The following is a 16,551-nucleotide window of genomic DNA, read 5'->3' on the forward strand; positions in this document are numbered from 1 at the left end:
ATATTTTATATATTTAATTAAATCAGTAACTTTATTATAAAAACATAAGCATATTTATTTGAGTAATAATAGACTATCTCACTATATTTTTCCCATGGCTTTAAATATTTGTGCTTTATAACCAGTGAGAAACTGTGCAACATCAATATGACTTGTTGACCTAATGATGGTGACAATTTTGTCCATCCATAAATCATAACAGAAATTTCACTGTATGACCACTCCATTGGTTGTTTTACAGACATGGTAATATTCATTACACAGTGCATCAAGTACAGCTATAGTATTAACATTTTTTAAAGATTTTGAATTTGTGTGCTTCAAATATTTGGAAAAAAACAGAGATAATAAATAAATATATAAGAGATAAAAATATGACAAAACCTACTGCTATTGAGTCAATTCCAACTCATAGCAAAGCCATAGGGTTTCCAAGGCTGTAGATCCCTACAGAAGGCAGACTGCCACATCTTTCCTCTGCAGAGCCGCTGGTGCTTTCGAACCACCGTCCTTTCTGTTAACAGTCTATCATTTTAACCACTGTGTCACCAGGGCTTCTAAAAATGTGATACTTTCTCCAAAGGTAAAAAACTGCTTCAGATGCCTTTAAATTGATAAATCATAGTGGCTGAAGAAGATAAGAGTTCCACATTCTTATTAGCTTAAATAAAGGTAAACTTTAAGATTGGTACAGAAACTGGTGATGGAAAGAAGAGCATGATGAACAATATATTCAATAATCACTGAATTACAGAAGTTTAAAAAAAAAATTAAAAAAACTTGTATGATTACAATGTTTGGAATAGAATTTGCTAAACTAGAAATGTTACACAACTCTAATTTGTGATTTTTTTATTGTCCAACTGATGATAAATTACCTATAACTTGAATCCAACTCTTGGTATGTTCAAATTCCAAGAAGCATATACTTATAAAGTCAACAAAGCAATAGAAAACAAGATAATTTTTGTCCTTCTGTACATCTGGTAAATATAAATTCAGTTATGATTCTCACTGTATACTAAGTAAAAACTCATCCAAAATTTTGGCGGGAAAAAACTTCAGCACTTTTTTTGAAAATTTTAATGATACTCTTTTCTTCATGAGAAAATAATTCTGGCTGATTGAAAATATACTCAAACTTTCCTAAAGTTACCATATTTGGTTGTCCTAATTTAAAGAGGAAAGTATATTTAACTGAATTTGATTTTTCCCTAGTTGGAATGACCAAGACATATCCCTAAATAGTAGATTTATTCAGATTGGATTAGCTTAAATGCTATAACACGAAGACACTACTCAAACCATTTAGCTATATCTCTCTACTTTAGAACAAAATTAATAATGACTAATGGCTATGATAAAATTGCTACTGTTTATTCAGCACTCATTATGTACTAGGCAATGGCCTAAGCACTTTGCATACATTACTTTGTTTAATCCTCACAAATGTCATATGAACTGTTATCTCCATTTTATAAGTGAGGAGAAACGTTCCTAGAAGTTAATTTATTTGCTAAAGGTCTGAAAGCTATTACATGTCAGAGTCAGGATTTGAATCCACAACTCCCTGACTATGAAGCCCATAGTCAATTCATGAATCTGGTACTCTTCAAACCCCAGGATTCAACTCCATAGATTGTAAACACAGTGCTTTACCATTTGAAAATCAATTTTATTCTCACAATAACAAAAAATTCATCATCATCTATACCAACACCACAACTAAAACACCTCCATTTTATAACTGCAGAATCTGAGGATCAAAGAAGTCAAGGGACTTAATCGAAATTATTCAGCTAGTAAATGATGAAAATGATAGTAATACAAGCCAAACCTAAAACCAGACCAAAAAACCCACTGACATCGAGCCGATTCTGACTCGTAGTGACCCTACAGGACAGAGTAGAACTTTCCCATTGGGTTACCAAGGCTGTAATCTTTACAGAAGCAGACTGCCACATCTTTCTCCCACAGAGTAGCTGGTGGGTTCGAACCGCCGACCTTTTGGTTAGCAGCCAAGCACTCAGCCACTGTGCCACCAGGGCTCTTTAAGCCAAACCTAGTGGCCTGAAAATAATGTTTCTTGTAAGAATGAAGGCTGGATGTAATCATCCAGAAGATGTTTACACCTTACTATAAAATATTTTATTTACCAAACTAATTGTTTTTAAAATGCTTTGGTTTCACTACATTAGAAACAAGTTTAGTATCTAATGTCTATAGATGCTTGCTTGCTTATCAAGCTTGAGGAAAAATTATTTAGGGGTCTTTGGTTTGGTGGGTCTAGTTTGCACCAAGAAGTGTTTGTGGAATTTAGTATGAGTCGGAATCGACTCAACAGCAACGGGTATTGGAATCAACTGGGCAGCAACTGACAAAACATCAGTATTTGTAATCACAAAGCAGGGAATTTTGTCTGTTTGAATCATTCACGTATTCCTGGTGGCTAAGACAGTTCCCGGCAAATACTGGTTGGGTAAAATGTAAACTCTGGAATTAAAAAAAAAAAAAATTAGGCTGAAAAGGGTCTTTCTAGTCTGTTCCTTTTAAGAGCGGAGGATATTGAGATCCAAAGAAGAAACATTAATTGCCTAAGACCACAGAGTTGGTTAACAGCAGATTCAGAAACCAACTATTTTAGTGAAAATGGATTAATTTTTGTTTTATAATGTACTCCTAAGTAAATATTAAACTGAAGCAGTCCTATTCACATCTATTTAGTGTATCTATAATTTGTTTAATACTGTGGTGATACAAAGATGAGTAAAAACTGGATCATCTTTTTAAATACTACTACACATTGTAAATGGGGAGGCAGACATTTTCTACAACTCACCACAGTGTAAGGAAGAAAGTGTTGCGCTGATTGAAGGAGGATTCAGAGGAGAGTTCCTGAAGCAGATAAGGTTTAGGTGAGGAGAAGGGAATTCAAGACAGAGGAAGCAGACTCAGCACAAGTAGTGAGATTGTTTAGTTTTTAAAAATATCACGTAGTAAAGAACATCAAAGAGTTTTACTTAGCTAATTGGTAGTGTTGCCAGATGACAACTGATCCTGTAAGCCAAAATAAAGGACTTTAAAAAAGAAGATACCATGTTTCAGTGCTTTAAAACATACTACCTTATAGTATACTACTACTGACAAAACAAATGTTCACAAAGTGTCACTCGTATTGAAATAACACACCTCCCACTTCCTTCTTCGTTTGCTATAGAATACAATCAAGCTTAAGAAAAATAGTATTTTAAATCAGTCTAAGGAGAGAGTAGACTTTTTAAATGATTTATATCTTTGTTTTGTAAGTTAAAAGCAAACGAAGAATTTTTACTTAACAAAGTGATGTGATCTTTTAGGGTCAAAATTGAACTGCTTCATTGCTCAGTGATGGATTCAGAGAAAATGTTGCATAAAAAGCACTGGACTCCTAAACTCAGAAAAACTGAGCTCAAATTAAATGAGTTAATGGCTATAAGCAGGAAGTACAGTGCCTGACTTAAAATAATCTCTCAAATACTAGTTATTATTTTTACCATTATAGTACGGTTACTACAGTGCAATGAAGACCAGTTGAAACAATGTATTTAAAAGCATTTTTTAAAATAGTAACTACTATTTATAAATAAACATATATATTAAATATATATATATTTATGCTAGGTAAGATTATTATCTACACTGAGCAGGCTTGAGGGGACTATTTTCTAAACCATTTCTGTTTTTCATGTATTTCTGTGTATGCTTTTGCTTTCCTGCCAACTTGTTAATTCTTTTATTTCTGTCCTGCCTCTAATATTTTCTACTTTCCAACTATTTTAAAATTAATTTTTTCTATAATTAATAACAGTAACCAAATTCAATGTCCTATTGAATTAAGCTGTTGCATTCTATTTGAGTTCCTATTTTCCCATCATAAATTTCTATTTTCAAGCCCCATGATAAAAGAAGTTTCCTTTAGGCTGAAACTGGGGAGACATAATCTTGGCATAATTTTTTTTTCAAACAAAGGAAAAATTTTCAGCTCAACCACATTTTTTTTTTTAAAGTTAAAATGGAATTTTCCCCTGGCTTTATTCAATATTTGCAGCGGGAAGAGACACTTGATTTCAGAATTTTTGGCAACCAATCATTAAAAGATTTACCTATGGAGAAATGTATATGGATTTTAGAGTATTGTTTTTAATTATTGTTAATGCAATGTACTGTCAAAACTAACTTTGCATATGTTTTCCATGCTGTCATACTTAAATTATAAGGTGGTATAACTAATGCACAAATTATGGAGAAGTCACAAGGAGAATTAACGCAAAATTCCCATTATTTGTAAGGAAAAGTTTAAAATTAATCCTTCTTTGTTAGACTGAAAAATGCTATCAAATGTGTAATTTGATTGTACCATTTCCTTTCCTGCTTTAGCTATTAGACTTCCTCATTCTACTAATCAATAATATCTAAAGCTCTAAGGCACAATAACACAATGGCAAGATAACCTCAGGGGAAAAAGACGGGTACTAGTCAGTATATTAAGACATATTAATCCTTCACATAGAGCTTCATGGGTGCCAGGCACTATTCTAAATGCTTTATGATATAGTGAAAAATAAAGAGTCAGACATAAGGCAAACAACAGCAAGAAACAGAGAAATGGAAAATAGAAACAGGGTTTAAAAGAAACTAATAAAGATTGAAAGAAAAAGATGGAAAAAAAGATACATCACAATGAAGTGTTATGGAATGAACTTATGAATATTTAAAGTCAGCTTGAAAAGGGTTCATATTTCATGACTGTATTATTTCTAAAGTCATTATTGGTCAAGTAGCTCAAAATTATGTAAATTATATTCAGTCTCAATTATATTTTTCTATAGGGTCGCTATAAGTCAGAATTCACTTGATGGCAACAAGTTTTTGCATTATTTCACTGGTTGCAAGTGAACTTCCAGTTTCCTTGAACAAAGCAACAGACTTCAACGGTGCAGCTCAAGCTGTATGCTCTTGGTAGTAATTTACTAATCATTCAAAACTTATTTGTTGGAAGAGATAGTCTGTTGTGAGGATTAAGATCTTGCACATGAGAGCCAGATGACCTGTGGTGAAATCCGAACTTTACCACTAGTGAAACTGAATAAATACCTCCTCTCCGTGCCTCAGTTTCCTCACTTGGGAAATGGGGACGATTAATAACACCTACCGCATAAGGTTGTTGTGAGGATTGAATGAGTTAATATATGTAACCTGCTTAGAACAATGTCTGGGAGCTATAAGGGGTATAGTACTGTCAACGATGTTCCCAGGACCACGCCCGGCACTGTGAAGGCACAGCGGTCCCTACTGTCGTGGATCTTATAGCCCACAGAGCAAACATTCTCACAGTACTTTGTTTAGAAGTAAACTACGGCACTCAAAAATATTTAGTGAATTAAATTTCATTAGCTCTATGATGATGAGTAACTAGAAGTAAAAGTTAAGTCTTCTTACAGCAGGTGGTGGTTGTTGTTAGGTTCTGTCGAGTAGGTTCTGACTCAGAGCAACCCTACGTACAACAGAACAAAAAACACTGTCCGGTCCTGTACCATCCTCACAATCGTTGCTATGTTTGAGCCCACTGTTGCAGCCACTGTCTCAATCCATCTCATTAAGAGTCTTCCTCTTTTTTCACTGACCCTCTACTCTTATAGCAGGTGTAGGGCATTTATTCAAGAGGCACCCATAACTTTGCTTTTCTAGCAAACTCCCATGGAAAGACTTAGCTGCAATAACCCTTTATAGACTGCCCTGTAAGGAACTACTTGTATGATCTTAAACCAATTCCTTAACTCAACGGGGCCTAGTCATTTCACTTTCAAAATGAAGGGGTTGAACAAGGTGATCTGTAGGGCTCTTTAACATACAACATTGTACGTATTATTACATTACACATAGTATTATACATAACGAATTTGGTGAATTTGTCTCAAAGAGTGAAATTCCCAAGACAGGTCTTCAAGGATCATAAAATGGAAAAGAACACAAAAGGCGAGCACAAAATCAAAGGACTGAACTCACACTCCCAGGATATGAATTTACAGTTGACAGAAATAAATATCCTTAAGGTTGGAGCTTCAATGATCTAGTCACTAAACTATCAAGGTATTAACCACCAAGAACAGGAATATTTTTCTCCAGCATATGTTTCATATATGTTTTCAAAGTGGTATCTTTCAATGCATATCATTAAACACTAAGAAATAAAATAATACATGGCCTGGCTGGTAGTTCGAGTTCACGCAGAGGCACCTCGGAAGAAAGGCCCGGCCATCTATTTCTGAAATGCGACAACCATTGAATACACTAAGGAGCACAGTTTTACTCACACACACCCAGGGCCTCCATGAGTCAGAATCAACTCTACAGAAAGTGGTTTGGTTTTCTTGTTTTGTCCTTATATTATATATGTTCCTTTAACATGCATCAAATACAATTTTGAATATCATTATTCATGGTTAGGAAAAAATACCCAGTTACAGAAAGAAATGCATTATACTTACTTGCATCACAAAGTATGAAAGAGAAAAATACTCTAAAAATCATACCAAAAAATTAGAAGAAAGAGAATATACCTTTTGAAATGAGGTAAGAGAGCTCCCACTATGAAAAGAAGTATTTCTTAAATGTGAGAAATTCTTAAATGTATGTCTAGTACTAATTCTATGTTTTAAGTCATAAAATTTTAAATGTATTCTTGAGATAACGAGCACCTTCAAATCTAAAACGACAACAAAGGAAAGTAGAGATATTTTTACATCTAACTGAAGGTTTCATAGGCCACTTTCGACACTTAGGTTACGGGTATGGTTCATAAAACAATAGCCACAGATATAGTATGTCAGGCAATACTTTACCTTTAAAAGTTAACAAAGGAAGAGAGTCCAAATAATCAAAATGCAGAGCAATTAAAGACATACTACTTAGTAATGTTATTTCATTTGTAACAAGATCCAAAGGGAAGAGACCCTGAAATATTTTTAAGTGTATGGCTCTGAAAGAAAATAATAATAAAATAACTTAGTAAAATAAAAATCTAACAAACAAGGAGAAGTTCTCTGGTAGTTAAAATTTTCATTCTTAACTATATTAGATATAATAAACCCTATGCTAATCCTTTTATGGGTATACAAACACCAGCTACTTTTCTTGACCAGTATTCCGTGTACTGTACCATACCTGTGGGTAGCTGTCAGTCCTCGGCAAAACTGATATATCATAGGTGGCAGCAAAATGGCTTTTGGCTTGTTGTATCTGGCCATAGCGTTCTCTTTTTCTCCACTTGGCCCTTCGATTTTGAAACCAAACCTAATTTTTTTAAAAGAGTAGAATTTTAGCTAAGGGATAGCTGATAAAGGAAATGTGGCGTTAAAAGACTTCAAATCAGAAAGGTAAACCAAGTGAACAAAATTACTTATAAACAAATTTCTTTATCTCAGAAAAGGCTTCACAAATTTTAGTTTTTCTTGTATTCTGATATGATAAATGATGTGTCCACAAGGCAACATAATTTAATAGAAAGAGCCAGGAGACATTCAGCAAACGTATTTAATATGTCTGAGCCTGAGTCTTCTCATTTATCAAAAATGAAAAGGAAGTCAGTTATACGATCTTGAAGACTCCTTGTATCTCCAAAAATACTGTGGATAACCCTCCTCTAAGAGAATGCTGAGTCTGGGAGACACAGCTTTTAAGTTTGGGGTTATCAACTCAGCTAATCTCTAAACAAATTAACATCTGGGCCGGGGAAAAAATTATATACATACATATATATACACACACACATACATATACATCTTTAAAACACGTCACAAACAGAAAACTCTTCTGGGTTCTTCCCATACTTAGATAATCTTATAAAATGTTGACCATGATCATAAAAATTACATCAGAAACATGGGAGCAGGGAAAATATCATGATTATTTAAAAACGAAAAAAATTAAGATTATGTATTTTATTCAGTATGATAAGAACTACAGGTAAAATGTAATCATCTGAACTGGAACAATGGTTTTAAAAAATAATAAAGGTGCTAATTATGAAAATTACACCATTTATAATATTTATTTTCCTTTATGGAAAATGCTTAGCTGTCTTCACAATCATTTCTCCAATTTACAACTCTTACAGGTAATAGAAATAATAAAAGAAATGGGACCAATGTAACAAGTATCAAGAAAGCCTGTAAGTTAGTGTGGCCTCTGTTGGGTTATTAAGTTGTCTTCCACAATTTGTCTGATTACTAGAAATATTTATCAAAACAACTATCTTCTTCAGAAAGTTAAATATTCATTAATTCACACTTGTAGATCTCCAAAATCTTCATTTTAATATTTTAATAGGTTAAAGGAAGATACAGAATATTATATTAACTAGCCATAATTTGATACTTGTTAAGTGGAAATTATATAAGCAGCTTTGAGGAAGTTCTTTAATCTTTATAGAACTAAGTTCAGCATATAAACTATTTAAGAAAGAAGGTGGAAATATAAATTGTAAAAAATCTTTCATTAAAATTTATTTGAAATATTCACTTTTTCATATGGAATCCTAATTTTCTATTTCTTTACTCTCACAGTATGGCAACATATTAATGTTGAGTTTGATGTTTAAGCATGTATTGCAAATTTAAGATGGTGCTTTGAAGAATTTTCAGCAATCGAAACAAGGCAAAGATAGCTACCTGTTCAGCATAGTTTCTTAGCACACTGTTGGTAAATGTGTACCATGCATATTCCCAGGGCTCAAGACAACAACAATAAAACAAAACACATTTTCCTGCTGTCTCCACCAACAGGCACCAGAGCACATTAATGGAATTTAGTAAGAAGTTGTTTTTCTCATTGACAAAAAGGCCTTGACGATCTCCCCAAAATAGGTGCCAATTATCACACTTACGTGCAAAGCAGGAAAGAGAACAACCTGAGCAAATTAGGTTCAGGTTAGCTCTCTGTGCATGTTCCTAAGACAAATATCAATCAGGACTTGATGAAATGTTAAGGGGAAAATAAGCAATGTGCACAGCTGATCACTTGGTGCATAAGCATATTTTTCTATGGTTATAACTAATTTAAATCTATGAATACAAGACCAAAAAACACATGCAGGACTCATGTTAATATGTGGCAATTCTAAAAATCTCTGTTGGCATCAACTTTCTATATATTTACTTCCTAAACTAAGATAAAGTAACCATTTGCCTCCACAAACTAAAGCAAAAATCTGCTGCTTGTTATCCCTGCACTGCCAGATGTTGTCTTTAATGAAGGGCCTTACAATAGCTTAATCTTAATAAGGAATACTGTTACTTCACTCAGAACAAAATTTTTCACTATTTTTTCAATTCTCTATTGTAGTTTATAGGAATTGCAAAATTCAATCTTAAATTTTAAAAAGCACGAAAGAAAAGTCCATTCTCCTGTGTTACTGTTACACTTAAACTCTCAGTTATTACTTGGGAACTGATAAAATATACTTAAATAATATCAAATCTAATAAAAATAAAATAAAGCTAAGAGGTAGAATTTTAGCCGGTGTGATTTTTCTTTTTCAAATTATTAAAGAATTTAAATATATTAAATAATTCAATTTGATAACTTCTGAGTACACTTTATAAATAGAATTATTTATAATAAAATTATTTTAAGATCATTATTCCTATTGCCTCTGCAAAACCTATAATTTATCTAGATTTAAGAAATATTATAATGAAATAGCACATATTGGCATTAGGACTAGAAAACTGTAAATAAGCCATTTCATGTTTCTTTAATTATATAAAGTGAAAATGGATTATGGTAAACATAAGAATTAGGAGTTTGTGGGATTGTTTCATTTTTTTGTTTTATTACAACTCAAACTTAATAAAATTATAGATTTATGGACTATTATGGAATAATTTACGAATACACAGTATATACCTTAAAAAGAACCTCAATGACTGATAAAACAGAAAAATAATATACATCAATAACTAAATGGACAACTATGATTCTGATTTTCACTCTTTAAAAATGATTTTTTGCTCTCTTTAAATAATTGTCAATTTTTATGCCTTTGGAATTACTCAAGTGTTCTTTCGTTTTATGCTTTTGTGTGAGCTGTCAAATCCTGTGCAAGTAAAAAAGAATTTTAGTAGACCTACAAGCATATATTATGTTATTATAATCCTCAGTCCCAGAAACAGTTCCTTCCTTTGTGGTAAATTGCAATTATTTAATTATTCTAACACTATTCCTCCCCCAAGACCTCCATTTGTCCCCTACCTGGACTCTGGCCTCAGTGAGCTCTGTCCTCAGAGCAAGCTGTTCTCTGACATACACATCCGGGTAATGGGTTTTCTGAAAGACCTTCTCCAGTTCCTCCAGCTGCAAGCTGGTGAAGGTGGTTCGGTGTCTCCGTTTCTTACTGCTGGATACGTTGCTGTCACATTTATCCCCAAGTTCATCCAGTTCTCCCTTTTCTGGCATCCCTTTCACGGGAGACATTCGGAGACTGTTACAGTTGTCCATGGCTCTATTCAGTTCCGTGTGAAGAGGCTGTCCTTCGACTTTAGCGATTCCATAGTTCACTGTACCCAGAGGGGAAAAAGAACAGCTCTCAGGATTATGAAACATTTCCATGGAGAAATTAAGTTGAAGTAATTTAGAGAATTAGGAAAGCAGTCTGTTAATGATTTACTGTGCCAATATTAATTATCACATTAAGTACAATTATCATTTCACTGTGGTACAGCTTAAAAATCATTAAAAACATTTACATAGAACTCATATAATTTGCCAAAATTCAGTTCCATTTTACAGGGTTAATGTAATGGTTATGCACACAATTTATAATCAAAATAATGTAGTCAAATTGAAAGATGCTCTAGACTTAAAGAAAAATTTAAGTAAGCATTATTTCTGAAAAGTGACCCAAATTTAAAGACATTTATTTATTCACAGCAGACAAAAAATAGCTCAGGGAAGATACTCAATTTTTAAACAGTATCTGTAAAACAAATTCCAAAATCTTCTGAAAAATAATCTTCCCCCTCCACACAGATTTATGATGTGGTGTTATGTCCCTACATTGTGAATATTTTGAGTATATATTCATGTCCATGTTTTTTAAATTCTTTTAAAAAGTGATCTAATAAGAAATGAATGTCATAGCAGATTCTAGAAAGTGCCTCCTACAGAAAAGAGAAAGATTTACGCAGATTTCTTCAACTTAAAAATTCATCTTGAATCTCTTTCTAAATATGTCATATTTCTGCTTAACTCATGAAATATGTTTTAGGATGGAAAGCTTTATTTTCCCTCCAATAAAGTACAGAGATTCAAACATCTATTAAAACATTACAATGGATGGTATCTGGCATTCTGTTAAGGGGTGTTTTAGTTTCAGTAATTTCCTTCAGATTTGATTGCATGCTTGCAGTATGATATAAAACAAAAATGTATCCTGTAATGCCACACACACACACACAAACACAAATAAAACGGCTGCATATAATGACATGGGAAGCATTTTTTTTAAAAGTAAATAAAGTCACTCCAGCCAGGACCGTAATTTCCAATGGTATGTCATTCTTACTTTCGTTTATTTCTGTTTTTCAATTATCCCCCATAATGTATTTTTACAACTGCGTTAATCGTTATAAAAACATATTCAAGTTTAATGCCTATATAACGTAAATTCCTGTTTTTGTGTAAGCCTATGGTTTTCATGCAAAGGAAGAGGTTATGTAAAACTAAATATAAATAAAGAAGAGGCATGACTGATTAAAATACGGTTTTGTCTCCGTGGGCAGAGTTAAAGGAGGAACTGCGGCAATTAGCCCCGGAATGGGGGGAAGGGAAGCAGCGGTGAGGCTAAGGGAATCTCAGCAGAAAGACGCGATCTTTTCTTAAATTAAGCGGGCTGCTGCCTACACTCATCTTAGTTAATACTTTCTCGTTAAAATTCATCCTAATAGTGTGAAGTTCGTTTAAAAGTTGAGAAAGTATTAAAAATCATATTGAATCACCTATTTCTCTTCTTATATTGAATTTCCGACAATTTAAATTATGATTGAGTTCAATCCAGCAGTCAACATAGGGCATTAGAGAACCATTTTTAAAAAACCGTCAATTGCATTAACTTTATGCATACATCTAAAATTCAAAACAATACCGATACTGCAGTCTCAAATACAGCCAATAAGCCAAAAATTCAGGATATGAAAGATAAAAATTGACTGCCCGTCTTTCTAAATAAATTACTGAAACGATTTAGCTGATTGTTTTCCCTACCATTGGCGCCTTTTTTATTTACCTTTGCAAGTCAAAAGTTCCCTGTAACGTTAACAAATAAAATATAAAAGATAGTTTTAAATTTTGTGTACAGAATATTTATAAAATTATCCAAGAGCCAATACCTTGCCAGATTTTGAACCTTCATTAAAACAGGGAGCAGGAGGCTTGTTGTAAATATTTCACACTTAATTCGTTTGTTATTTTAAAGCAACCCGCTCCTTACAGATTAACTGTGGAATATATACAATGATAACGAAAAGTCCTCTTGGAATTGTAAACTTGCTTTAGCTGTCGCGATCTGAAATAATAGGTTTGTATTGGGTTACAAGACAGAAAAGACAGATGGTTTGTTTTGATAACATTTTGACTTTGAGATACTTAGACATTCAAAGTTGAAGATTTCACCCTGAAGCATTCTGAGAGACTTAAGTGACTTAAGTAGTAGAGTCAGAAAAATAGACAATGATGAATCCGGGAGTGACTACACGGGTGATTCTTTGCCGGAAGCTATTTAAAGTGATTTGGCATTTAATAAAAATTTACGTGAGTTCTACTGCAAACGCAAAGGAGGAAAAATCTCAAATTCATAAAAGCTAATCTAGCAATCCTCCAACTTCAAAAAAGAAAACAGCTCACCAAGTCTTGGAACATTAGGAAAAAAGGGGGGGGGTGGGGGGTTCACCGAAAGGAACTCAAAGTTTTCCGACTCCTGACGACTGAGACGTTCACTAAGGAACTGTGATGGATTTCAGCTCCGCCCGCCCGGCAGCGAGCCTAGCAGAGGAAGCGCGCTGTCTTGGCTCAGTTACGCTTTACTTAGTGCCTTCTCAGTTTACGCCCGGGTCCAGGATAGAAGGACTCCGGGACTCGTTAGAAGACAAGACCGGCAGCGAAAAACACAACCGCGCGGAGGCGAACCAGCGCCGAATCCTTCCTTTGCCCGCAGCGGCCGGAACATCGCTTCCCAAAACGCGCACCGTTTCACTGCCTTTCCCCACCCTGTACCTCCCTCGCTCTCCCTTTCCTTCCTTCCTCCCTCCAACCTGTCCAGAACTGTCCCGCACTTCGGGTTTCCTGAAAGGTTGCCTCGGCTCTAACTAGTGCGCAGGCGACTCACCGCTGCTGTCCTGACAGGGCGAGGTCCTCTCCAAGCGCACGTGATGCTCGGCGCGGGGCAACGGCCCGAAGGCCTGCACGCATTTGCCGGCTGACGCTTTGCTGTAAAAGGACTCATTGTCCAGCGTCTCCATAACGTGCTCCAACGCGCCTCCTGCGCCCATGTAAAAGTCACTGTTTTTACTCGGCGGGCTCTTGAGGGCAAACTTCTCGCTCAGAAACTCCATAATCCTGGAAGGCTGTGGCGGAGTTCCCCGGGCGCGGAGGCTGGAGAGCGCTGGGGGAGGAAGCGAGTGGGCGGGAGGAGGGAGGGCCGGAGAGGAGGAAAGGGGAAGCAACGCTGCGGCGCCGGGAACTGCCCAGCTCCGAGCCCTTTAATATGTCCCGGCTGGAAAGGGGGCACCCGAAGTTGCTTTTATATCTTGAAACTCAGCTGGGCTCCTCGGGAAACCTCCCAGTTCTAATGAATATGAAAATAGCAGGCGACTAACTCCACCCCGGGTCCCCCTCCGCCCCCACCCTACCCCCACCTTCCCCACTTACCCGGGCAGGGCGCGTCCAGGCCTAGGTTGTTAGACAGACAGCTCCATTTCAGACATTTGCCAGAAGGGACGAGGCCCCGACACCCAGAAACATAGACGCCGCGACAGTCGACTGGCATTTCGGAAGAGTTGGTGAGATCGCAAAACAGTTAACCTTCCACTCCCCGGTCTCTACGCCATCCGTCCTCCCGCCTGGCACCCCGTCGTCCCCACCCCGCCCCCCCGCCGGCCACTCACTACCAGAAAGATTTAGAGGCGTCTTAAGAACTTGAAAGGAAGTATTGCTCGAAAGGTCGTTTATTTCATCCGTAAACCGTTTGCGTGGAAGATCCACATTAATCTGAAGCTCAAGAAGCCGGATACATTGGCAGCTATTAACTAGGACTGCCGTGGTAGAGGGGCTGCTTCTGCTTCGAACGCGCAGAAACTCGGCGTCCCTTCGCGCTCTGCCCTTTGCGAGGCCTTGGCCTTGCCTTTCTCTCTGGAATGCGGGGTGTGTGGACGTGGTGGCGAAGGGTGAGAGAGGGAAGCGGAGAAAGAGGCACTGAAACGATTGACACCAATACCAGCTATTTCCCTACCCTCCTCCCACCCCTCCCCTTCCTTCACGATTTTATCATTAGATGCAGATTATTTTAAGAAAGCCTGTTAGAAAACGTGCCTCCAAAGGGTCCTTAATCTGGGCCAGAGGAGGGGCTTGTCTAGGCCAGAGGGAGATTTATGAGGAAGAGGAGGACGGACTTCAGCGCGGTTTTTAAATAAATTATTTTTATTTTTAAAGAGTCGCGGGAGACTTATTTGAAAAAGGCGTGCGGGGGTGGGCGCACTCGCAGGGCAGTGTTCCAGGCGCTGGTAGAGCCTAGGCCTCTCCTTCTCTCTGGTGGGGACCTTAGGACGGGCGGGGTGCTGGTCGCTCCATGAGGGCAGGGCAGCACCGCGGGCTGAAAGCCCTTCTGTGTGGCTGTGAGCCTTGACCCAGGCTTCCGAGGGGCCCGGGGCGTCTGAGGCAAATGCGTTCAGCGCCTTGGGCATGAAAAGACCATTTGCAACAGGCCTCTAAAACTGGCAACTTTGATGAATTGTCCTCACAAGTCTGGGGCAAGGTTGCGCTCTGTCAGGGAGGCCTCTCTGCTCGTGGGTCCTCACAGACTTTCTTGCCACAGGCTCTTGCAGCACCCGTCGCGTCTCCCGAGACCAGCGTGGCAACTAGGCCACGGTCTTGGATGGAAAGGGAGTGGCGAGGGCTTGTGGGACCAGTGAGGCCAAGCCCAACTCTGGAGGGCATCGGGTGGGTCCGGTGATTTCCTTCCTCTTCGGGGGTCTTGGCTGACCCACGCCGCATTGGCGAGACTCTCTTCGTGCCTGGGCCAGGCCGCAGCCCGGCAAAAACAACCATGGAGTGCTGCGCCCCCCGAGCTGCTCCTTAGCATTGCCGTAGAGGCTGGGTCTTCCCTGCACACCCAGGTCGAGCCCGACGGACTCCCCGCGGAAGGGCCCGGGGCAGCATCCTCAGACAACCGGCCGGCGGCCCACGGGGACTGTTCTCCCGCGGAGGGACGCAAAATCCATTCAGGTGGCACCGCTCTCGCGGTGTTGAGAGCCCTCAGCTTCTGGCGAGTTGACTGTATTCCGGCGTAGTTGATGCTAATATTATTACTGTGTCCCAAGTAGTCCAGCAAGCACCCACAGCGAATTGTTAAATCTCAAAGGGCATCGTCAAAGGAAAGCGTTCGGGGACCTCGCACCAGGAGAAAGCCAGGGTGAGCCATAGTGCGGGAACTCCAAGCTGGGCTTTCTCGGCACTGTGCGGCGGTTCTCTGGCTTGAGTCCGCAGAAAAGGTCCAGGAAGCTAAGCGCATGAGAGATGGTGCCCTGTCGCACTCTGACCCTGCCTAAAGCGGAGGAGCAGCTGTATGCTTCCTGGACAGTTTCTAGGCGGTTCCTGGACCGTCCCTGTCGGAATGTTGGGTGTGGTTCGGTGATTTTCGGCTCTGTCCTTTCCTCCTCTGCTCCTTTTTACTTTCAAATATTCAGATATCAAGAGAAATGGTCGCTTAATATGTTTCTAAAATTCACAGCAGCAAGATTAACACCTATTGCTGACTGGAAATATACAACCCCTAGCTATAAACGTAGTTATGTTGTAGAGCTCTGTCAGTTCGTTGTAAGTACTCGTCTTAAGAGCCCTAAATTCCCTGAAAAACATTCGGTGTCTTAAACGAAATATCTATGATGCAGGCTGTGGAGTTTTTACACCAATAAAGATCCGGCATATAGAGGAACCTACAGGGGAGCCGAGGACAACAGCTGCCTGGTAAATTCGTTTCCACTCTGCACTCCAAACTCAATTTTTATGGTAGTGGTAGGAAGGATGGGATGCAAGGTGTCACCAACTCCAGTTAATATTGCTTGGAGCCTCCTGGAACGCAAATCTATTACACGGAATCCTGTGTGTTTTGGGACATGTAACCACATGTGCCCATAAAGAGGAACAGCTAATGGCAAACTCCCATAACCAATGCTTTATCTGCAGTTTTTGGCAAGAAGCTAGGTCTCTGGTTGCCAAGAGCTGCATTAAATGGATTTTGAG

At 38.0% G+C, this 16,551-nt stretch overlaps 1 protein-coding gene across 1 annotated transcript in view; it reads right to left on the minus strand.

The window, feature by feature from the left end:
- The window catches only part of ALX1 (ALX homeobox 1), a 22,238-nt gene extending 8,445 nt beyond the window's left edge, over positions 1-13,793 (minus strand). The window contains exons 1-3 of the mRNA XM_004389265.1: positions 13,421-13,793; positions 10,291-10,595; positions 7,204-7,332 (exon numbers count right to left, since the gene is read on the minus strand). Of these exons, the coding sequence (XP_004389322.1) occupies positions 7,204-7,332; positions 10,291-10,595; positions 13,421-13,646 (660 nt within the window). The 5' untranslated portion in view covers positions 13,647-13,793. The remainder of the gene's footprint in view (positions 1-7,203; positions 7,333-10,290; positions 10,596-13,420) is intronic.
- Positions 13,794-16,551: the final 2,758 nt, after the last annotated feature.

Source organism: Trichechus manatus, unplaced genomic scaffold, assembly GCF_000243295.1.
Source record: "Trichechus manatus latirostris isolate Lorelei unplaced genomic scaffold, TriManLat1.0 scaffold00238, whole genome shotgun sequence".
Taxonomy (NCBI): domain Eukaryota; kingdom Metazoa; phylum Chordata; class Mammalia; order Sirenia; family Trichechidae; genus Trichechus; species Trichechus manatus.